This window comes from Pyxicephalus adspersus, chromosome 2 (genome assembly GCF_032062135.1).
Source record: "Pyxicephalus adspersus chromosome 2, UCB_Pads_2.0, whole genome shotgun sequence".
NCBI lineage: Eukaryota > Metazoa > Chordata > Amphibia > Anura > Pyxicephalidae > Pyxicephalus > Pyxicephalus adspersus.
In genome coordinates, this window is record NC_092859.1 from 92,807,555 (window position 1) to 92,832,262 (window position 24,708).

General features: G+C 34.4%; 1 protein-coding gene across 1 annotated transcript in view; it reads right to left on the reverse strand.

Annotated features, from left to right (window-relative positions):
• Window positions 1-24,708, reverse strand: part of IMMP2L (inner mitochondrial membrane peptidase subunit 2) — a gene marked incomplete at its 5' end in the record, with an annotated part of 413,525 nt that overhangs the window by 139,472 nt on the left and 249,345 nt on the right. Inside the window, 1 exon segment of the mRNA XM_072401517.1 lies at window positions 13,672-13,737. Within this exon segment, the coding sequence (XP_072257618.1) occupies window positions 13,672-13,737 (66 nt within the window).

Here is a 24,708-nt window from a genome sequence, read left to right on the forward strand (position 1 = left end):
GGTACACTTTCTCCTTTACATGTCCCTCCCTGCATCGTTCAAACGATTGTATCTAGCGTGTGGACGCTGTTTTTGCTCTATTCGAGTGAATAGCTGCCGAATCGAATAGTGAGCTATTCGACCAACACTAGTGTATTACCATAACAAAGCTGGTTTAACGGAGGAATCGAGAATTCCAATCTATACCTCAACTGAATAGCGACTATTCATCAAAGCAATCAATAGCTCAAAGCGGAGCTTAAAGTGTGTCCTCCTTCACAATGGCAAAATATTTGGATCAGTCCCAATTGGCTATTCAGTTTCTCTTTGTGAAGAATATGCAGACATAAACATAAACAGTCAACAGAGTTGTTGCAATATCACCAACACAATTGGGTCATCTGTGTTGATCTTAAAATGTTATGCTTCCTTCTTGGTCAGCAACGTGGATACACCAAGTATCTCAGTTATCTGTGCATTTTGGACAGCAGAGCTCGTGAGAGGCATTGGGTGGAAAGGAGTTGGTCTCCAAGACCTGTCCTAAAACCAGGTGATACAAACATTCTGCATGAGCCACTTGTTGATAGAAAGAATATTATATTCCTGCCTCTGCACATGAAACTTGGTCTGATGAAGCAGTTCCTTAAAGCTTTGCCAACTGAAGGAGACTTTTTCAAGTACCTCATTTTGGCATTTCGTAGCCTGTCATTTGAAAAAATAAAGGTCGGTGTGTGTTTGATGGTTCGGCACATTTCATCAGGACAATGTCAAAAGTCCAAAAGAATGCTTGGTTATCTTTCAAAGACATTGTCAAGGACTTTCTTGGAAGCACACAAGCAAATAATTACACAGAAGTTGTCCAGAAACTCTTGGAAAGCTACAAAATGCTTGGTTGCAATATGAGTATCAAGGTGCATTTTCTGCATAGCCATCTTTCTAACTTCCTGGAAAACCTTGGTCCAGTCAGTGATGAGCAAAGTGAACAATTCCACAAGGATTTGAAGGTCATGGAAGGTCAGTATCAGGGTAGATGGGATGTACATATGATGGCTGACTATTGTTTGAGCATTCAGCAGGGTTGTCCTAACACTGAACACTCCAGGAAAAGCTATAAGCATACATTTTTACCTTAAGCGCTTACCCAAGTAATTTTCAAATGTTTTGCTGTTAGAAAAATGTCATAGAGTAACAAAAAATCCTTTAAAAATAGAAATTTAAATAAACAGTACATTCAAGTTAATATTTCATTATTTTTTCATTGTATGTAAACTTTGTATGTTTTTTTACAGAAATGGAGGGTACTTTGTATCATAAAAACTGGATGTGATAGCAAAAAACTGGGGTCATTTCTGGATTCACCACCCAAAAATTAGTAAAAAAAAACAAGTGTAAGATCTAACTCAACAAAAAAACCCCAGGGTTATAAAAGAGAATAAAAAGGGAATAGGAATGATTGATCATTCGCCATATAGGGCGAATATTAGCTTGTTTAAATTATTGTGTTAATGGGTAATTACGGTACCTCCTTCCACAGCTTGATTTCCCACAAGCTGATTTTCAGGACCCTTCATGCTCCTGCCTGGAACACTCTGGCTCTCTCTCAGCCTGAATCCCTCTGGCTCTTTCTCAGCCTGGATCCCTCTGGCTGATTACTACTACTACTATTATTCACTTTGCACATGAGTGCAGGTGCATATATTCCCAGAATCAGGGTTTCGCCAAAGAAACCACTCTTTCACTCCCTTGGCCAGCTCCAGGGCCCTAAAGAACCTGGTTTCTTTTCTAAAAACCTATTAACACGTCCTCATTTTCATTTCCCCGGAGCCATTTCAACATTTTGCCTGACATTTTAGGGACACACTACCACAATACCTATATATTAGGACTACACCCAGTAGCAATATTGAAACCACCCTGTATAGAAAGGACACAGCAGGTAACAGCATACTGCAGATGAAAAGTGTTCATCCATACTCCTTAAAGAGGAGTATACCTTTAAGTCAATACCTAAGAATTAGAGAGAATTGCACTGATCTCAAGGATTTGAAAAATGAATCCAAAGCCCTTCAAGGAAGACTCCTATTAAGGGGTTATAGCAAAAATATATTGGGTAAGGCTTACCAAAAAGCCCTAAAAAGTGATTGTCAAACTCTCCATATACAAAGTAAACCCCAATCACCAGAAGAAAAAATAAGGCTGAATACTACTTTCAATATTCAGCATTCTGATATTCAAAATATTTTGCACAAACATTGGAACATCTTTTGTGACAAAACAACCTCTACATTTCTCCATAAATATCCCAGCATAACGTATAGGAAATCTATACAAGAGCACTTATAAGAGCAGCCAGCCCACAGCTCCCCTTGTGGCTGGCTGCGGGCATACTGCTTGCTTTACATATCACCAACGAATCAAGTAAATTCATTTTTTCTACATAAGCTTTGGTAACTTATTTATAATATACTACAAACCACACAAATTTATTTATCACTCATTACTTTTTGAGCATTTCTAAATAATAAATAACTAGAATTATGGCATTATTACCCATATGTAGAAATACCTCCTCCCCCCCTTTTTTCCCTTCCCTTTCCCACCCCCTTTCTTTCTTGGTTTTCAGAGCTCTCTTCTTTTGAGCCTTTATTCCTGCATAATCTGCCTTACCATCAAAATACCCCTTTGGGTATTCAGTATAACAACTTTAAAAAATGTAGTTACTTTTAACTTTTGTTAGGAAATATTTAGGGATAATTAAGTACCTATCAGATAATGTGCCATCCTTTAACCTCAGAACGAAAATATCTCTAGCAAGCAACATGTAGGAAACCTTAGAAAATCAATTTTGCTTCCAAAAAGAAAGAAGGTAAGATTTTGATTTACTATTCAATAGTAAAGTATATTTTCGTTCATTTGAATTGGATATACATAAGCAGTACAATATCAATTCTTCTTTATTTTTTGTATAATATAGCATAAACTCATTGATGAAGAGAAGTGGTTCATGAAAGGACCAGATACAACTCTTACCACCTTAGCGCTAAACATCAGTCTGGAGTTTATCTCCAACATATTGAAACATAAACCTACTAGCCCTTCGATAGATATTATTGGAAGTAAGTTCCTATCATTATAGATGTAAATGACTATATAACTTCATTTCAGATACAAACTGTCATCTGTCATAATATATTACTCACCATTTTTCCATTAGATTACTAACCCACACAGCCAAAATATCTGTCACAAGTTGACCCTTTAATTATTTTATGGATTACCATTGGGAACATCCATCGCTGACACTAAGTTCATAACCAATTCTTGATATGCACAAAGTGATACTCTATGCTTGAAAATTGCTTTGACACTCCCTTACTATGGTGTATAACATATTTGGAAGCCATTTTTCTACCTTGCTTTTACCTGTCCCCAACTTGTATATACATTATTGAAACTAAAGTATTGCAATAACTGTACACACAACAAAATGCTTTTTTTCACTGTAATTCTTATAATAACTAGTATAAATATAAAACTATTATGACGTATACTGTACTCATTATCATATCCTGTTTTACAGGTCTCCATATCCCCTGAGGAAGCCAAACTAGGCGATACGTGTGTGTGTGTGGTGGGGGGGGGGGGGGCGACAAAATATATGGATCTTGTTACCTTAACAGTCAGTGACACAGCAATACTATGATACATAGAAAAAAAGTATCGGATAAAATGTCTCAGATATGTTTATAATTTATTGATTTGATGATTATAGAGTAAATAATTACTATTGTTTTATTTTGTGAAAATCCATTGGCAAAAAACTCTTCACAATCCAAATATCCAGGATTATGACTCCACAATAATGGCTTGCTTTGCACTAAACCATAGGTATTACCACACATACGCTGTTTTAGTACAAACAAAGCCCCAACATACTTTGCTATGTTTACTTTGACATGTTGTGTGACTTCAGTACACTCAATGATCTGAAACAAATAAACAGATCTACATATGTACTTAAGTCAGGCGCATGCAGCCTACATGCTCACAACAGGTCTTCTTTATTAACAAAACATTTTAGTTTAAAACCGTTTATTATCTGGGTCCAGATGTTTGACACCAACTGTTTAACTGATAACCAGGTGACAGTCACTAGCGTATTACAGCTGCATTCACAAATGTTCATTTTCAAATCAAACTTGATTTGCTGCTCTGCGCATTATAGCTAACCTATAACTAACACCAGAAGTGCCCCACTTTAGCAATGTGAAAAATCTAAAAAGATGTAGTATTTTTATTTTGCATATAAATAGTTTTGCTGGCTGCTTTTTGATTCGTATGCACATGTTGAGTCGAGCAAAGCTCTCACACAATGTACTGCTAAAAAAAACCTGGAAAACATAAATCTTCAAAAGGAAAACTAATCCTTTTAAGTGTGCAACTTCTCTTGAGAAATGTCCTTCACCGTGCTCCACAAGTACCTGATTTGTAACTTCGCTCTCAGGGGAACAGCACATCAAAAATATAAAAAAAAAAAAAAGAAAAAAAAAGAAAAAAAAGAAATTTATACTAAAAAGAAAACAACATAAAAAGGCTTGGACCAAAAGAAAGGTTTACATTTCCAATGTCACAATTGCTTTGCTTTGTCCTGCTTTATCATAATAAAGTAACATGAGTTACATATGTACCAGAAAAAAAATGTCAACTGTGCACCATGTAAAACATTAATCCAAAGGGGAGATTAGAAACTTGCTTTATTACTTTTTTTTTCCTAACATAAGTCGCAAAATTTGAATGAATGAATTTTCTTCTTAAAAGATTGTAGAAAAAATTGCAGAAAGAATGGGAAAAAGTCCTATTAACCAAAAATAAAAGAATTTTTTTACTCTGTAATAAATCCTGTTTACTTGTTGCATAAGGACAAGAACATTTGGCTCTTTTATACCATCCAAAATTTTTTTTACACGCAAATCTTTACTAAAGCATTGCAAGAATATACTAAAATAAAGTGTATCAATTCTTTCAGTTATCTAGAAGAATCCCTTCCTCTATTACGACCTATGAAAATACAAAGGTAACCAATATTGAAAAATAAACAAGTTTTCAGGTATATACAGCTTGTAAAACTGAGCAAACACAATATTAAACATATCTAAGAAAGATAAGAATCAGGAAACAAATTTGTGTATCTTCACCACTCAGTATTTGAGTCCAGATATTACTTTATAGGAATCTGAAAACCTGAAAAGTACCCAAGCAGACCAAGATTGATTAAGTTTACTGTACTCACATGGCCCCCACACTGACGTGGTGGAAACTGATGTGCAGATGACAAGTCTGCATCGAATGTGTGATGCTATCATATCAATATGGACAAAAATCCAAGAGGAATGTTGTCAGCACTTTGTTGATTCTATGCCACAAATAATTACGTCAGTTCTAAAGGTAAAAGTGAGTCGAGCCTGGTACTAACAAGGGGTGCCTAATAATGGGGAAACACAAGAAATCCTCCCCCACACCAATACACCACTATCAACACCACCCGAACTGTTGATTTTAAGACAAGACCCTCCCATCTGAATGTTGTACCAGAAACCGGGGCACATTTTTCCAATCTTCTCTTGTTCTGGTTTGGGGAGCCATGCAAGTTATAGCCTCAGGTGCTGGTTTATTGCCGGTTCATTATCAGAAGTGGTACCTGGTGTGGTCTTATGCTCCTCCATTCTGATTCATGGTCTTGATCAATGTTCACAAATCTAAAAGGAATTGCTGATGTGATGAGCTGATTAGATATTTGCATTACCAGCAAAAGAAGATGTGTAGCTTTTAAAGTAGCCAATGAGCATATCTACTGAATGGGAAAGGGTCAGAACTTCTGACAATGTTTGTATTGCTGCACATGATTTTCTGTTTTTGTAAGGAAAGCTACTATATGTCTTGAATGAGCCTCATGGGCCAGGAAATAAAATAAAATCTCCATTGGAATTACAGACAAAAGTATGGCAAATTTTTACTCTTTAATGAAAAAAAACATTATCTGGAGTTAGGATTTAATGTCTATAAATGGTATATAGGTACTACCTACAAAAATACATTTAGATTTTGTGAAATTAATATGCTACAAGTAAAAACTTGTTTATTTAGACCTTTTAGGTTCAAGAACTACTGATTTCTACAGCTACTGGAAAGCTTAGAAATTTTGTGCTAGAAGGATTTTCAATACAGACAGGAACCCATTTTGTAAAATAATCATCATTATTATAATTCCTATTATAATTTCATCATGACTCACCATACTAGAATATTCCCAAGTGCAGCATATACTACAGAATACATTCACTGCTGCTGGTGGTCTGAATATTGTATAGCCTACTACTTCAACTTCAATGCTTTCTGCTTTGAATGAATCTATTATTTCATTATTGTGAACCAAGCTCTTTTTAGAAACAATAAATATAATCAGCATTCGTTTGGATTTTTACATATGCAGTTTTTATTTTATTTGTTCTGTATTTACCCTATTTTTTATTTTATTAGTTATCATTTCTTTTAAAGAAAAAAAAAAAGAGTTTGACGATTCAACTCCAAAACGCTAATATTTGCATTTTGCTGCTAAAAACTGTAATACCTTTTAGACATCTTGAGTCATAACGGTAATATTTTTAGATACGTATAACAAGATTTACTGCAAACACGATAAACATGATGGAAGTAGTTTCTAAGAATTAATGCTTTTTCTGCCATGTTACTCTTAATTGCCTGTTCTATCTACAAAGAACATTTGTCTGATTTTATTAACTTCAGTGTTAAGATTTTGTATAACATCATCCAATTATATGTATAACAGCCAAGTATTCCTTGGAAAGTAATTATTCTAACTTAATTATTTACAGAGGGATATCCGACGTTTTATGTCTATAAAACAAACCATAAACAAGTGATCAAACAGCTCCTTATTTCCACAAAAAGCTTTTCTGGTTATCACTTACCAAAACATATTCACTAAACACTGTCCAGTCTGGACAAAATGAAATGCAGTATTTTTAACATAATGTCTTCATATAAAAAATTTATACTGTGGAAGCATACCCAAAAATATTATTATTTTCAGTTAATTATTAGATACATTTTATTCTGGTAAAATGGTAGGATATACAGGAGGATGTACATGTAATTTAGAGTGTAACTCTACAACATTTACAGTGTAAATGCGAAGGACCAGACCCAACAAGAGCCTGTGCAGCACTAAACAGGCCATACAGCAATGTTTCTCAACCAGGGTCCCTCAAGAGGTTGAGTAGAGGAGCGGTGTGATGAATTAGAACATATAATAAATATTAAATAAGAAAATAGTGCAAAAATAAAGAATATTTATGGCGGCACAGTTTTTAGGTTTTTTTTTAATTAAAACAAATATATGTTGTTATTTCTTATATGTTGTTATTTCTGCCTAAAAATTTCTATAAACTGCATCATTGTGTGGTAAAGTGTAAGTCTGTGAATATTAGGGATGAGCAAGCGAGCTTTTAAAACTCGATCTCAAGGCGAATTCGAACGTTCTTGCTTACCGAAATTGTAAGCGGGAACGGCCGGTATAAGTTCGTCAAAATCGAATTTAAAAAAAAAAAATTAAAAAAGATTGCGGGCTGTGCTAATCAATGAATGCAGCTGTGGGAACTTTGCGGTCACAGCTCCAATCAGCTGTGACTGCAGGCGAACTCTTAATGGAGTTTCTCCATTGAGAGTTCATCTGCAGTTCAGTTTCCACGGTCACCAGGCTCTACTTATCAGCCCGGCGACCGTGGGAACTGAACTGCGGATTAACTCTTAATGGAGAAACTCCATTGAGAGTTCATCTGCAGTTAATTAACCTCTAGTGCCGGGGATCGCAAACAGGAATGAATGAATGCAGCCTTGAGAATCCACTGCGATCCCTGGGCACTAGAGGTTAATTAACCTCTAGTGCTGGGGATCATAATGATTTCCTCGATCTTCCGATGGTTTTGCAAAATCGGTTCGCCGAAACTCCGCGAGCCCATCAGAAGTTCGAGGAATTCTCGCTCATCCCTACTAAATATATATATATATATATATATATATATATATATATATATACACACTCATACACACACACATACAAATATGAAAATACATATACACCTTCAAAGTGATTGGATTTTGACAGGGTGATTGTGTCAGCTGGCAGAATGTAGACATGTGTGGAAGCCTGGCCAGAGATATCGTTCAAGAAACAAGAAAACATTTGTTACAACAGGAATGAGTGGGATGTTCAACAATCCTTCTGAATTATCCCAAGCACACTACTGTAGTATCCATGTATACTATAAGAAACATAAAGACATACACACTAATGTATTTATATTACTTTTCACCCATTCACCGGTTCATGCATAGTATTGGTTAGTTAGCTTAGAAAGGAGCTAATTCTGACCTCTGATCTGTATCTGGGCAATCTAAACTCAGATATTGCTCGTGGGAAAAGCACCCAATGACCGTAGGCGACACTGGTACGCTTGTCTCTGTCTTCGATAGAGCACTGATATTAGTGTAGGTACCCAGCTAAAAACCATGCCATTTTCTGCTACTGGAAGGAGCTTTGGTCTCCAATTACCACAAAATGATCTGTGACATGCCCACCCACTGCAAGTTAACATTACACATGCTGGATCATATGTATAAGCAAAAAAGTCACCCCACTCATTTTCATTTTAGATGCCATACTGGATTTGATGCAGCATGGGGAAGGAGTAAGAAAACACATCTGTTGTCTTACAACTGTGAAAGTGCTAGCGGGGAGTTTTTTTAATCCAACACAGCAGGAAGTAGATGGAGGTAGGCTATTTGAAGAAAATTGGGAGAAAGTAAAGGAAAAAGTAATGTAGGAGGAATTGTTAGATATGATGCTAAGAGATAACATTGACCATTCTAATAGACATCTATGGGGTCACACAGAGGATAAAGGCACACCCTGGTGGGCTATATATTTTACCAAGAAGTTTTCTTATCAGTTAATTTTCTATAACTAGACATGCCTGTTCTACTGTAGCACATATCAACTACAACATAAGCACTACATGCAAACATGTTTGTGATTAGAAAAAGAATCATTCTTTGATTCTTTGCTTTATTGAAAAGATGCTACACAAAAACAATTCAGTTTTGATTTTTATAATACCATTTCTAGGATATAACAGAGCTAGGATAGTTGAAACATGTTTCCTAGTTGTTCACATTTGTTGTATTTTGAATTGAGCTAAAGTGAAATTGTAATATCTGCAACATAGCAGATAGAAGGTTATTCACTTAAATATTCAATTAGCATAAATCCTTGTAAAAGCTTTTTGAGGTGAAGTTTTAAAAGAACCATTTACTTGTCCTACATAACCTAATAAAAGAGCAATAATGTAAAGAAAGATATAAAACAGGTAAAGTACCTTGGAAAATAATACAAAAGTGCTGTGTACTAATGCTACAAAATAAATGTGATGCAGATTTTACATCATATTCGTTTCTAGCCATTTAGGATAAAAATGTTTAACACACAGCAGTACATCTGGACTTGAGAGACTGAGTGCATTGATTCAGATAATCGCTATTTAGTGGTAGTAATGTAGTAATGCAGTCCGAACATGATAAAGTCCAAATCATAGGCTTCCAGCTCATCATGTCTAAAACCCATTACAGCTTTATCACGTAATTTACCAACTAAAACAGTGTCAACAGTATTCAGCTTCATGATAATGAAAAGTCATTTTCATTCTTATTCCTCTTTGAATCTCATAACCAACAGCGAAACTACTTTAAAACCTCATTAGTTCTGCTTATATGAACTATCAAGATTTGTGTCAAAATCACCTTGTGACACAAAGCCAACTAACATTGTGCAAAATGAACACTTAATGTGGATTATTAAAGCAATTGCTTAATAAATACAGGTAAAAAACATCATATTGCACTTAAATGAGCATGCAAATGAAAAGCAATGATTTTCAAATATAAAAAATTAATGATATCAGTGTTTCTGTGTTCCATGCACATACCTATTTTGATATTGAATTCAGCAGCGAAGCATATCTGTCATTTAATGTCATAAATATTCATAAATTATTACTGCACATGTCTTAGGGCTTCCTGCTATCAACCACCAAAATAAGGTACTGTTCAGTAGGTTAAATTTTATCAGCAAAGTGGTGGGTGGGTAGCTTAAATTAATTGCAACATAAATAATGGCTGTTCTTTCAATAATTTTACTAGTTACACGTTTGTGATCTCCAACGTTTCTTGAACACATAACTGATGAAATTGCTTTACAGCTTTAGAATCTGTAATTTGCAGGTGCTCGTGAGAGTTGCACAACATTCACAAGAACAACAAATGGATTGTTAAGGTGTACTTCATAGCTTGTCACACAATTACCACTAAACCCACACATGCCAAAATGGTAAACATTATCTTTATCAGGTAATGTTGTGTTTTCATTTCACAAATATATATGTGCCCTACTTTTTTTTATAGAATCATTTATTTATTCAAAACATGTATGTCATAGTCACAATGCAAATGAGTGTTTGGAGACATAGATAAAAATAATCATAATTCCAGAGGTGTCATTCCAAACCATGTTTCTCTAACATTTAATGGGGTTAGTAGTCAACATACTAGAATCTTTTGTTACTAATTGCTTGATTATGTTTAATTAAAATTGCCATGGTATTTTCTTCAAGATAGGGAACAACAAAAAAAATATGTGGTTCCAAAAAGTTAGAAAGTAAAAAGGGCATGTAAGGGTAGAAGTGAGGGAGATCTGTTTGAGGAATAAAGAGAAAAGGAAGCTGAAAAGAGTGTACATGAACCACAAAGAAGTGAAGAAAATATACATGGGAGAGATAGAGAGCAAAAAAAAGTTAGAGAAGTATTTACATAAACAAAGGAAGTTTTACATTTTTCACATATTCTAGCTATAATAAAGAGGTGGTTTGAATGTAATGTCAAGAAGTAATCCTGTACAAACAGAATACACTTCTACTATATACTCAAAATACAACCTGGAACTCATGATGTTTCAGCAAACAATTGATGCATGAGTCCATATCTAGCCAATGTTCTACCCTAAGCACACCTAAATTATAAAGACCTTTGAATTGAATTGCAATGATAAATTAACCTAAGGAGTCAATTTTTGTCTCATCAAAATGGGGTTAAAAAGTTTATATCCATGTATGTCTTCTGCAACACAGACTGATAATCACTTAAGTAAAAATATAATGGGTATTTTCAAAATGAGGAAATATATATGATCCTTGCTTACAATAACGATTAAAAAATACTCAACTCTTCCCTGTATTCAGCCCAAACATTTCCCCCAATCTTCAAGAGTTTGTCTTAATATGTTGGTGTTGCAATGATTTGCAGCAGCTACAGAATTGCTCCCAGCATTTTTGTTGCCTGAAAAATCGATCTGCAACTAAAATATCAAGCAATTTTAAGCTTAGCTGCTAAGCATTTGACCTTTTATTGGATTTAAAGACCCGAAATCTAATCATGGAATACAACCCAGCTGCTGATGACTATGACCATGGTTCAGCAGCAATGTGTAGATACCTTAATACGCAACAGGCAGTTACAGCAGCAATCCTCTTTCCAGAGATTATTGTCACTGGGAAAACCTTTTCTTTAACTGTTGGTGAAAACAGTACTCAACTGTGTTGCTGCACATGCAATAGTACAGCTCGGACCTAGAGGAAGGGGTGGCCTTCTAGAAAGTTTGTCTTTATCAGTAGTACAAAAATTACTCAACTGTGTTGTTGCAAATTCAGTAATAGGGCTACATTCACACATAGTAAATAAGCAAAGGGATTTATAGGTGCTACAACTCTCTTTCATTAAATTGTAACTAAAACCTGCTATATTATTAGGAATGCATACTAAAGATTTTGTTTTAAAAGAATTTGATGAAAAAGAGGAGAAATTTAAGTGGTTTAGTGTGGAAAAAAAGTATATGTTTTACATTTTAATTTTTTTGGCATACAAGCAAGAAAAAGAAAAAACTAAAATGTTACATTTAAGTTTTTGTAAATGCTTAAAATTATTTTACAATCAATACCCGGTGGTCAATGTTTGGCCAGCTTTCAATGTGTCAACATTTTGTTATCAGGGTTCATTGGATTCAGGGCTCTTGGTTAACTTAAAAAGACTAGATATCTAGATGCATTCATTTAGCTGTCAACATATTGATCAAGGGGCAGAACTGTATTTAGATTAAAGTATACTTTATGTGGGTTGCTTTAGCACATTTAAAAATAAGTACATAAGATATATTTTATTATGGAAATCAAGTACAAATATAGGCTTCAAGGCAAAAAGAAAAAGAATAAGTGTAGGAGCTACATGACAGGGGTGAGAGACTGATACCCTTGGTTATGTATTTTAAATAGGCAAATTATTACGGGTAAACATGATTCAGGGGGAAAAAAAGTACATGCACATGTACTTGTAATGCCTACAGGAATTGTTTCTCAAAAAACAAAAATAACCAACTAAACCAACAATCCAGCAATTTAGTACTTTGTCCAGTCTCTTTTTTATCCCTTTTTTTTCATAAACAGGCTCACAATGCTCCACAATTGTCAAAAAAGACTCAATTGCAAACCTACATGGAGAGCAAAGGCATCAAGAGATGTTGACAACATTGGAAAGAACATGTATGGTTTTGTGTCCCTTCAGTTATAGTGCCCCTTTAAGAAGGAGTTGCTCCCTGTTTAGAACCTTTCAGAAACTTTGGAACATCTGTGTTTATGTGACTGGTTAGAGTTCTGTCTCTCCTCATGTAGGTGTTTTAACCTGACCTACTACGTGGGTTTGTGGGGCTGGATGGCTTGGGGACTCAGATCATAGACTGCCAGGGGGAGAGTAGGGAAACCTCCTGCAGTTCAAGGAACTTTGGGGCTCACCAAAGAGACTTGTGGAAAAGGGAGACAGGTGTGGATTTGTTACAAAAGCCTGTTAGTTTTGGCCTAGGGTGAGGATACAGATGGACTTTTAAACTGTATACTATGCTTTGCTAGTGTTTTACAGATAATGAGCTGCTATCCAGACACTCTGTACCCCATCCATCTCTCCTGTGATCATGGTGTTCATTAATAAAACCCCTAAACTTAATTTATGAACTGCATCTGAGGGTTTATTTGCCCACATAAATTTAATTCAATCTAGCCACACCCATATGTATGTGAGTGTTACATATGGGTGCACAAACCAGAAACAGCCTAGGGGAGCATATTGGATAGAAATGGAGCTGAACTTCTATACCTAAAAATGTATGCACTGACTTTGAAAAAAAGAATCAAATTACCATACATTTGCCACATGTAGTTTAAGGTATTACAAGAAATAATCTTAGGGTGTGATTATACACTTTAGGCCAATACCCTGCCAGATGGGTGGCTTACAGGGGGTTTTGTGTTGAATGTGGTCTACCAAGAAAACGATTTTGAGTAGTTACCTCTAAATTGCTTACATAGTAGGCATATGTGTAATAGCTCCAGAAGAGAAGAAGATAGTAATCTAAAACAAATTTGCAGCACAATAATGCTAGAAATTTACTTATAATAAATACCTTATAATTAAACATGCCTGTAATACATCAAGCTCAATCTTTGCATTAAGACTTACTTCACAATGTCTCCTTCCAAACCAATTACTCGTTTAATAATCTTCTGTTCTGGGTTCTTCGGAGACCTGAGAAAAAAAGAGGGATATGATTATGTTAGTAATGATTAATGGTATGTTGGGGAAAATGAAGAAATGCTCAATAGGGCAGACAATGCTCAAAATAGGTTTTTTATTCTTCTGTTGGCAATGTATCAATCCAGTTAAGTTGCCTTTGATGTGATGCCACAATTATAATAAAGAAAAATGTAAATCCTTATTTACTTGAATATTATATGCATGTTATCTCGGATTATGATCATAGATTTTGTTATCTTTATACAGAAAAACCGAGTCTGATTTAATTACAGAAATCAATTTCCTATTCCCATGTATTTTCTAGAAACATTCAGCAGTTCTGAAGGTACATTTATAAATAATGTTCCATGTACCTTGCAGAAAAATAATTGGTTACATTCATATCATAATATTAATAAATTTACTGTATTGTGTAAAGACATTTTTTGTTCAGGAACTGAAATACCAGCAAACCACCGACAAAACAAAACTAAATCGGTAGACAGAACTTACAGTGACTTGATTATCTGTTTGAATATTTTAAATAGTCGTTTATGCTGAATATGGAAATGTGGCATAGGAAATTGTTGGTTTCCTCTGGAAATTTTGGTTTTCTCCCACATCCTAAAAACATTTGAAGTTTACCTGGCCACCCCCCCCCAAATTAGCCTTATACAGTATTAGAGACATAATACAGTATGAAATTGTGAGACCCTCTAAAGCAGCTATCCCCAATCTTTTTTGAACCACAGACTGATGGGGAAGGCTTGGACACAGATCCTTCATGTTACAATAAATGCTGCATCCCACCAGGATGGCTGGATCTTCGTAAAGTCAGGAAAATTGCTAAACAAAAGATGATATGCACATGTGTTTTGTGAGGGAGCGCCACAAATAACATTTTCCCTGTGTATTTCTGAAAGCACACTAATATTTTTAAGGATGCAAAATATATTGTGCAATGTAATACACATCTCACTAGTTTAACAATGAACACTACTGCATCTCACTGAATGCCATAAGATGTTTTAAATCTTTTAGAAAATGACAGCAACCTCCCAAGTGACAAGATATCAGCCTGTCAATCACTAGGTTAACAGTATTACAAAAAAAGTTATGATATTTTGTTGTAGGCTATACACCAATCTTCCGTTGATGCCATTTCACATTCAAGTTTTCATAAATACATGTTCTTCTATGGCAAATGCATTGATCACCATGCATGCTCAGCACATTCCACAGGTCGTGAGAACTCAAGAAATAGAAAGTGTTACATTGCATGAAAAATAATATTTAAACCAAAACTAAAATTGTAATGTTTTTCAAGTTAAAATAAAGCTAGATTTGGAGTTGCTTGTCCATTATTTGTATCATTATGACTGGCAGAGATATGGTACATATATGGTACATATATGAATATATTAATATATGAAGAAAACACAACACTGGGGGATAAGCAAGTCCATTAAACCTGTTCATGTATTTAATCCTAATTTTTTAAAAAATATTTGAAAAAAATAACCATTCTCTGGACCTGTGATACTTTTGACTGTCGTTTTAAATCTATTCATAAGCCTTACCAGCTGATTAGCATGTAAACTATGAAAGCTAATTACTGACCTCAGTGTAATTCACACCCACTCAGCAATAATTGTAATGACCTTCAATGAGCATCAGCTTAAATCAGACTGGAGGATATTCAATCACTGAGTGGTCACTTTTTGCCAATAATAATATCGTACATTTAAAACTTTGATTTATCAAAGTCACTCCAGGGAAACCTTTAGATATAAATTATGTTCCTTCTAAAGGTCCTAATGTAAGATTAGGAAAAGTAATTTAACTACAGTGTTAAATTAAAGATTTCAAAGTAAAGCTTTCAGTCACTTATATGAACAGATTTCTGTAGTGACTATCAAAGTATTGCTTAATAGGTGAGTATTTGTCATTGAGTAAGCTAAGATATATGTATATTTCTATCTTTAGTAGAATTATATCCCAAATGAATCTGTATTTACTCTAAAGACCATAAAGCTTTATGTATAATTTTCCTATACTTTCTTGCGTTCCTCCCCAATTAACATGTTGATGAAATTATTAAATAAAATCTGTTTTCATTACATAATTTTAAACATTGTGAAATTAGTAATGGGTCTTTGTACAGAATATGGCTGCTGAGAGTGGCCGGCAGAGTGCTGTACATAGGTTTTAGCAAATAAGAAGTTGTGGTAATGCTCACTTGTGAAGCTCAGCCGCCGATTAGAAGTATTATTAAGTAAATGAAAGATGAAGGCCAAAGAAAAAAGGCTTGGGAATAAAAGGTGATACATGATGCTGGATGTTCCCCTGCCAGGAGATTCACGAATGACACAGACATAGACAAAGGGGCTCACATTCTATGCCCCTACCATATGTCATTAACACAGTCTGGGGCCAGTTTTTATGGGTGAAAGCCATTTAACCTAAGTGCATGTTTTGGGATGTGGGAGGAAACCACGCAAACATAAGCAAAAATCTCAATGCAAATAGTGCACTCGCCGATATTCGAACCTGGGAACCCAGTGATGCAAAGAAAAGAGAGGTAGGCACTGAACCAACCCCTGAAGAAAGGGTGCAGGGCAAACATCTTTGTATGCATATTCAGAAAAAATCAGAATTAGAATTCAATTCTTTGATAACTCAAGACAATTATACATTGTTTTATTCATAACTCATTCTTAGTTTAAAATCCTTGATGAAAAGCATGCACAAATTAACATGATACATAACCTATGATTGTTAATATAATTCCCTAATTTATATGATTTATGAAGTTATATACCTCCAGCTGCTTTACTTATTGTGACCTGTTGGGGAATCAACAACTGTCATTTTAATTCTTATCAGATTGCCACAATTCAGACAAGAATGAGAAGGAGAAGACAAGATGTTCACAAGGACACTGAATGATTAAATAAATTCATAAGTACACTTACAATACATGTATTCAGTATTACATATTTTCTATTTATTTCAACAAAAACATTAACTCTTAGGTGGCCCCTTAGCAATGGCACAGGAAAGCCCCTTTACTCTGGCTCCATGACTGCAAGAAACCGGCTGTGTACAGCAAAATCAGCGTAAGCAATTTCAGTAAAGGAGAGGAACCTGTACAATCGTGCATGTTGGAAGTCTGGGGTTCTTTTTTTAGAAAGCATATTTACAAAATATTAAAACCTAAATTTCAAGTTTACTGTAGGGAATGCCAATTTTATAAGCTTTTAACTATTTATAAAGCTGTTTAAAGCAATGTATCCCCTTTTTTCACTATAGTTTGGCTCATTTCATCATATCATGTAAATCTTCACTCCTCCATGCTGAAAAAAAAATGAAGACTGCTATTACTGAGCACCTTTTAAAATGTCTAGTTTCCTGGCTGTCATGCTGATTTTCTAGTAAATTTTACTTGCATTATCATTAAACTTTATGTAATGCATGTACTTATTCAATGACTGAAAGCATTGATCACAATTACAGCCACTTAACTAATAGTTTTAAATGGGAGTATAGTAATGACATTTTCCTTATTTCTGTCAGTATAGGTTATCTATAACTTTACAATATCTTAGTAGGGCAAATTACAGCCAAATAAAACGTATCTTTTAGCCTATCTTATAAGTCAATAAGTGCCAGTAAAGATAATTTAGATTTCTGGAGTAAGCTTGTGTTCAATGTCATCTGCAATATGAATCATACAAAATAGTTCTACTCGTGGTACTGTATATGAAATCACTATATACCAATTTTTTTGGACTTTGTAATATGCATTTTAACTGAAAATGCTAATGATAAATAACTATTTTAAATTCTTTACTTCAATGTACTTACAAAACAAAAAGAAACATTAAATAGGAGCCTTGTAGTGGTCCCAATGCAAGATGGCCATATTTTAAACTTCCTCCAACACTAGGGCAGAAATATCTCAGCTAGTCCAGGCAGCTAAGATGCAAAAATTGGCAAAAACACCAAGGATCCTGCTTCATCAAATCCCCTTACACACCTACTGGGATTGTGGGCCCAAAAAGAAGAGAGACATCCAGTGACAAGAGGGTAGCGAACACGGGAGAAGAGGACTCAGGAGCGGACGTCGTAACAAAGTCCCTAAAAAGAACACAGAGGCCACAGTTAAGTGCTTCACTTGTAGGGTGGAAAGGAAGCAACTGAGAAAAAAATCTAAATTTGAACTTCAAGCAAGCAGAGGATAATCTGATTTTGACAACAGTCATGTTTAATAATGAAAAAGTACTGCCATGCTACTGTAAGGCAAAGAAACTACCAGAGGTCAAGGTCGAGAATTTCAGGACTACTTTTGAATGAAAATTCTTTTATTTTCTTACCCCAAAGGAACTTTTTTACCATAAGGAACTTATTACCATACCAAATACATCAAGTGCACCCCACTGTAGTTTCTCATGCATAAAAAGGAAAGGAGATAGTCATTTTCTTAAATAATATCTGAACTGGTCCTGGTCTTTGTTGTAATTGCTACCTTTGCTATACTATGAGATTACAACAGACTGTACAAAGTATTATTCTACATTTTGTGTATGGAAAATAAACACAAGGCTATCCAACATTACTATTTAAGGCAGCCAATATGCAGATAATTTCTAGCTAAATGTCCCATTCATATTTAATATTTCCATGCCTAATTGATATTCAAAAGCATACCTCTTAGCAATTAAACAGTTTAGTCACGATAATGTGAAAAAGACAATCAATTAATCAGAGAAGTCACCTAGTGGAAGAGGACTATTTAAGTTTAAGTTGTGCCCAAATTCTTCATACTAAAAACCATAGCAGGAAAGACAAAAATCTGCTTCTAAGTTTCCAAAAAAGTGTCATTCATGATATTGTCCAATAGGGCTGAAAAAAAAGAAAAAGACTTGTACTTGAAATGCAGGTCTGATAGGATCCAAACAAAAAAGTAATACCAATTAAAATGACATGGTTTCTTGTTATCCAATTTTCATTTAATTGCTAATACTACAATGAAAATATCCTTAATTACAAATAATTAATAGGAAAAACTGAGGGACCATAACATATTGCTACTATTCAGAAATAAATGATAATGTCAACTTAATCTAAACTTCAAATTGACAAACTCTCAAAGTACAATAGGAGACGGTTTAAAATGCAGATAACGCAAACCCAGTACTTATACAAAACCTAACCTTATCGTTGTTGTTAACAGGAATAGTATGTGCTGTTTAAGCCATCCATTTACCCTCCCTTGCTAATCTTTTCTTCTTAAAGCAAAACTCTAAGTAAACAGCTAAAATTACCATGTATCATTTGGCCTGACACAATATACTGTATGTAATTGTGGTTATCTGGTCATGTGATTTGCTGGCCGTACATACCTGTGTGACACTGCACAATTTTTTTTTGCAACTTTCCTGTTAAAGATTTTAACTTGCATTTTGTTGCATACCATTATGGTCCTATCTGGTGCTGGTATTAGTATTACAGTTGGAACAATATTGCCTAAGTATTTGTTCCAAGTATATATGTCCTAAAATAATAAACCTATTACACTCAATTAGACACTAACCCTCAACTACTCAATACTCGATTGTGATGCCGTGAAAAGTGGAAAAAGCTTTGATATAGTGGGCATGATAGCTTTTTCAACTTAAACTTTCGATTTTTACCAGTTTTATGGAAAAACTGTTGGCTATACAATCTGCAGAAATGAGAAATGACAAGAGAAATGTATGGAACTGATCTACAGGGGTTACGAGGGGGCCTCATAGCACTGAACAGCTAAGCATAGTTCTAGTTCAAATACAGCCACACTTTATTTTTAGAAACTGTAAGTTGCTCTCAGGTCGATTATTGTGCTTCATGTATTTTGCATGGCAAACTACCAGTGCATGTGGTATTAACATTTTTTCTGTTGTAAGAAACGAAAAGAAAAAGTTGCTAAAACATCTAGATTTTACTGGTGTCACTGAACAGAATTTTAAAAACTATACCGTCACTGATTTCAGTTATATTGCATTTGGAATTAAAATGAACAGTGTAAAATAAAAGTTCTCTTTGTCTCTAAACAACCACATGACCTACATCATGCCATAACCTGTCACATTTGGTAGGTCCCACATCAACATTGTGTCCAATAATGATATATAACAATTAACATGTGTTCCCTAATGTGAGTAGGTCATCAGTAGAAAAAAAAGATGTATATATTTTTAGCTTAATTATACAACATAACTAAAACCTGATAGAAGGCAAACACCCAAGTGTCTTAATGTTTTTGTTTTTTTTTAAAGGTTCTGAGTAAATATATACTTTTCTTGCACAAAATGCTGGTTAAAAAGGCATGTTCCTGCAACATAGCTGCCTTCATTTTACTAAGCAGAGAAAACCCTATAGATTTTTAAAATGTCATCATAAATTTTCAAAATCACATTGAAGCCATACCATTAAAATGCTGAGTTTGGTGCCTTGTCGCAATAATGGCAAGGCTGAGATGATGTAATTACTCTAAAATTTAATTCAAGGCTGACATACAGAAGACCAAGCGTGTTGGGTACATAAATGCAAACAAGATGCTTGCCAGATGCACACTTTTCATTCTGAATGGAAGTCTTTTTAGATCTGCTCAACTATGCCAAAATGAGTGACGATTGCAGGGGTTTTCATTGAATAATGTCACATACTCACACACTGGAAGGTTTAATCAAAGGATTTAACACACAGGAATATTATTTGCTTTCCTTGCACATATTGTCAGTTTAGCAGCTGGATGATCTTGCCAGTCCTCAGATTTAAAGCTTGAAATAGTCACATTTCTCACTTAAAAAACAAAACTAATGTTTTAAAAGTCTCTTTTGTGAATGAATATTAAAACACTAAAGCTGACTTTATCAAACTATGAAAATAAATAAACTGGCAAACATTTAAAATGCTAACCATTTCACTTCATCAGGTGAAAAGAAAGCAACAGATATACATTACAAAAAAGCTTCAGTCTAAGCTGCCATGTGTAAAGCTACATACACACTTCCAATTATTATCGTTGGAAAACGAACGACGAACGTTCATGCACGATATATATGAACGATCGTATAGCACCGATCCTCTACATAGAGTTAACGACACGATCGTTCGTAGATCTTGTACACACAATAGATACGATCGTTTGAACGATAGAGGAACTATGTGCACGACAGGAAAGTGAACGGACGTTCGTTCATCACGCATGCTCCGAACACCACGATCACCGAACGACCGTACACACGAACGATGTTCAACGATTGTCGTCCAATCCGATCCGTCGGTCCGGTCGTTCGTTTCCAGCGACTTTCCTCGTTCGTCGGCGTCGTTGGTTACTTTTTTACGAACGATTTTTTGCCCAATCGATCGTTCGTCGTTCGATTGGAACGATAAAAATTGGAAGTGTGTACGCACCTTTAGAGGCAACAAAGCCTGAATAATATGCACCTAGCTCATTAAAACATTGTTTGCCTGCAGGCCAACAGAGGTAAAGACAAATGAGTGAAGACTGACTCCTTTATTAACGCTAGAAATTAAGTGGCAATTAACACAAAATACCTCTCATTTGTAATTTTTCTTTTAGATCAATGCTTTTTGCATTTTCAGACTCATGATTTTTACATCTAAAAAGGTGAAGCTATTGGAGCAGAAACATGGGAGCTACTTTTAGTCCAAAATTACTAGTTACTTTGCTTTAAATAGTTACCACAGTTTTAAAAATTAAAGCAGACATTTCAATGAAACATAATGTAAGCTACCATTTCTGACATGGTTCTAAGATGTACAATTTGCCCGATTTGCCCGAGTTTGTTAACTCGGATACTCTGCTTTCTATACTTTCTGAATTAGTGACCCAGAATAAATATACAGCTCTGGTAAAGCCTAAGAATTATTTAGAATTAATTTTGGATGGCATGACACCTAAAACAAAACAAAATCCATTAGGGTTGTCGTTTTAATTGAGGTTAAGTTGAGAGAGAAAAGACTGGGCAGTTTTTAACTATGAGCTGTCCATACAAGTTCATCAAGTTATGTCTGTAAATAAGAATCTATGTAGCTATATACACATGAGCAATACATAACAGTTGGCCAAAGCAAACCTGTCTTCATTCTTTTTCTCATTTGACACTTTAGGAAGAAGATGCACTGATTATGCAGAAGAAATACATCTCAAATAGAACAATGATTTTTCATAATAAATTGTCATATTTACATAACTCATTTAACATATTTGTATTACTCATTTGCTTTTAAATAGTGAAACATTTACTGTATGCGGAGATTACCACACAATGTGAGTCAATATGTAGTGACATATTTACAAAGGAAATGATTCACCAACCATAAATATTCACATCTTCAAAATGTTCCCAGGTATTTTATTGCTATGAAATGTTATTTCAATAAATTAATCTACATATAAAATACAAAAAATAAGATAGTAGGTGCTGAGTTCATTTATATCTAACTAGAATGGGTAATTTATAGTAAATTACTGCACAAATACCTCCAGAACTTTGCCCTGGTCATAAACAAAAGAAATCCAATTAGTTACAACCTATGGTGTTTCAATATTATTACTTATTCAGGTTTGACAGCAGATTAAACAAGAAAGCTAACAAATGTGTTGCAGAACATGTGCAAAAATTATAAATTTATATTTGAAAATACAGCAAATGTAGTAGTAGTATTTGTGTAACTGTACATAGTAAGGAATACAAACAAAGGGGAGTATTAGCAAAACACAACTTGTTTCTGATAAAGTAATGAAAATGTATAATAACTAGAGGGAAAGTTTACAAAGTTGTAATGAACAACCACCAAACCAATAAAAATGAAAAGATGAAGAAAAAAAAAACTAAAACATATATATTTTTGATAAGATTAAAAACATATCAATTGAAACTTTTGGAACATCCAGTCCAACATCCAAAATTATTGTTTCGAGTAAATATGGTATTGATTTTTGGAAATGTGTGTTCATTTTATGATGAGCATCTCATATCAAGTATTCATTCTGGGACCTTTGTTTAAGTTTTTCAATTTTTGTTATTTAAGAAATTCTATTTTAGCAAATGATTTTTATAACTATATTTATTTTAAAGTAGGCTAATATTCAGATGCACTATAACAAAGTCCTTAACTAGTGTTGTCTGAAACAGGGGGGAGAGGGGGTTTACTTTGCATGGTGAGAAGACAGCAAAATCATTACGTGATAAATTAGCAAAGTTTATCACTTAGCTTAGTGAATGAGGTGAAATTTTGATAATTTCATCCATCCAATCACGTGCAGCCATTTTTTTACACTTTATTTGCAAGGCAAATTTTACCACATTTACTAAGTGATAAGTTTTAGTAGGTGATCAACCCCAATGACCTCAGTGCTATGGGAATAGCTGGCTGTTAACTGGTGTTTGCAGTGAGTTGATCTAGTAATGGCTTGTGGCAAATCCATACAGTGTGAACGTTAACTTGTCCAATTACCTTTCATATCATATTTTGGTAGGTCATTTCTACTTACAATGCAACTTAAATATTCAGTATGTTACTCATAATATTAAAAATGTAATCACTATTATTTTTCATCAGAAGTAACCCAAGCTCCCAAACAGAGCTATTTTATAATTGAACAAACCTGCTGTCACATATAAAGCAACACTCATTTGAAGTATCTGCAGTGAGTGTTTTTAAAAAGAGATTTAAAAGTAACTGCAATCAAAGTTTTGGTGCAAACTGTTTTCATCATCATCTGGGGTCTACCACAAACAGAGAATATAACATTATATCTATAAAAAATAAAACACACAATTACTTTGATATAGCAAAGATATATAATTAAAAAAAAGGTTTTCTTTTTACTATAAAATGAGCTGGTCACACAATCTTAAAGAGAATTATGTTATATTCTGTTAAACTTTTCTGTGTAGGAGTTGATTCAGGAGTTTCTAAATTTTTATACCTAAATGATCTAAGACAGCATTGGGGTAAATTTACTTCTTCAGCTTTCCCACACTGAAGTTCAAATTTCTATTGACATGTAAAACCATTATGCAGCCAGGAACGGAAGGAAGGGACACTGACCAGATGAACTGAAAGCCTCGAACATGTCAAGCTGCAATTGACAATGTGCAGTACGTATAACTTATTAGGATATAACACAAGTAATGTTTTTCCACAGTTCACTTAATTTATAAATAAATAAGATGCCATTTTTTATGCAAGATCAGTAAGTGCATGTCTCTGTAAAACTGCCAAATACTGTGAATAGGATCAGGTAAAAAAACAAATGCAGGTCTTGTTAAGATATGTTTACTAAGAAAGAGAAGCAGATAGGTCAGGATATATTTGTTTACTAGCAACATAACTTACAATGTTTTGAAAGGCTGTAGAATCGATAAGCAGCTCAAGTGAAGATGAGTAATTGTACATTTACAGAAGCATCATGTAAACTGGTCTATCAGAGAATGCTCCATGTGTTCTGCTTGAGTATATGAGAAAAGCATTTGAAAATGAATTATGTGACTTCTACACCAGTACGCTTTTATAGATGACAATGTTTCGGGATTAACCGATTTTCAGCTGTACTTAGTCATAAAAGTGTGCTGCATTTTAATGTATTTTTCCCTTCTAATGTCATACAGAATGCAAGACAGAATCAATGTGTGCACTGGAATATTCCAAGAAGAGGCTAGTTTGTATAATGTACTTTTGTTAAATGTATTATTAAAATTTCCATACTAATGTTTTATTTCATTTTTTTGCAGTATTTATGGTCTCCTTGGAAACTTATTTCAGTATGCATTGTTAATATTTATTGCAAATACATTTTGTTCTGGCCAACATTTGACAACAGAATCAGAACCCAAAGCACTTCTATTTAAACAACAGGCAAGGTCACGTTGGGACCCTGGTCACGTGCCCAAATCTCAAGTGCCC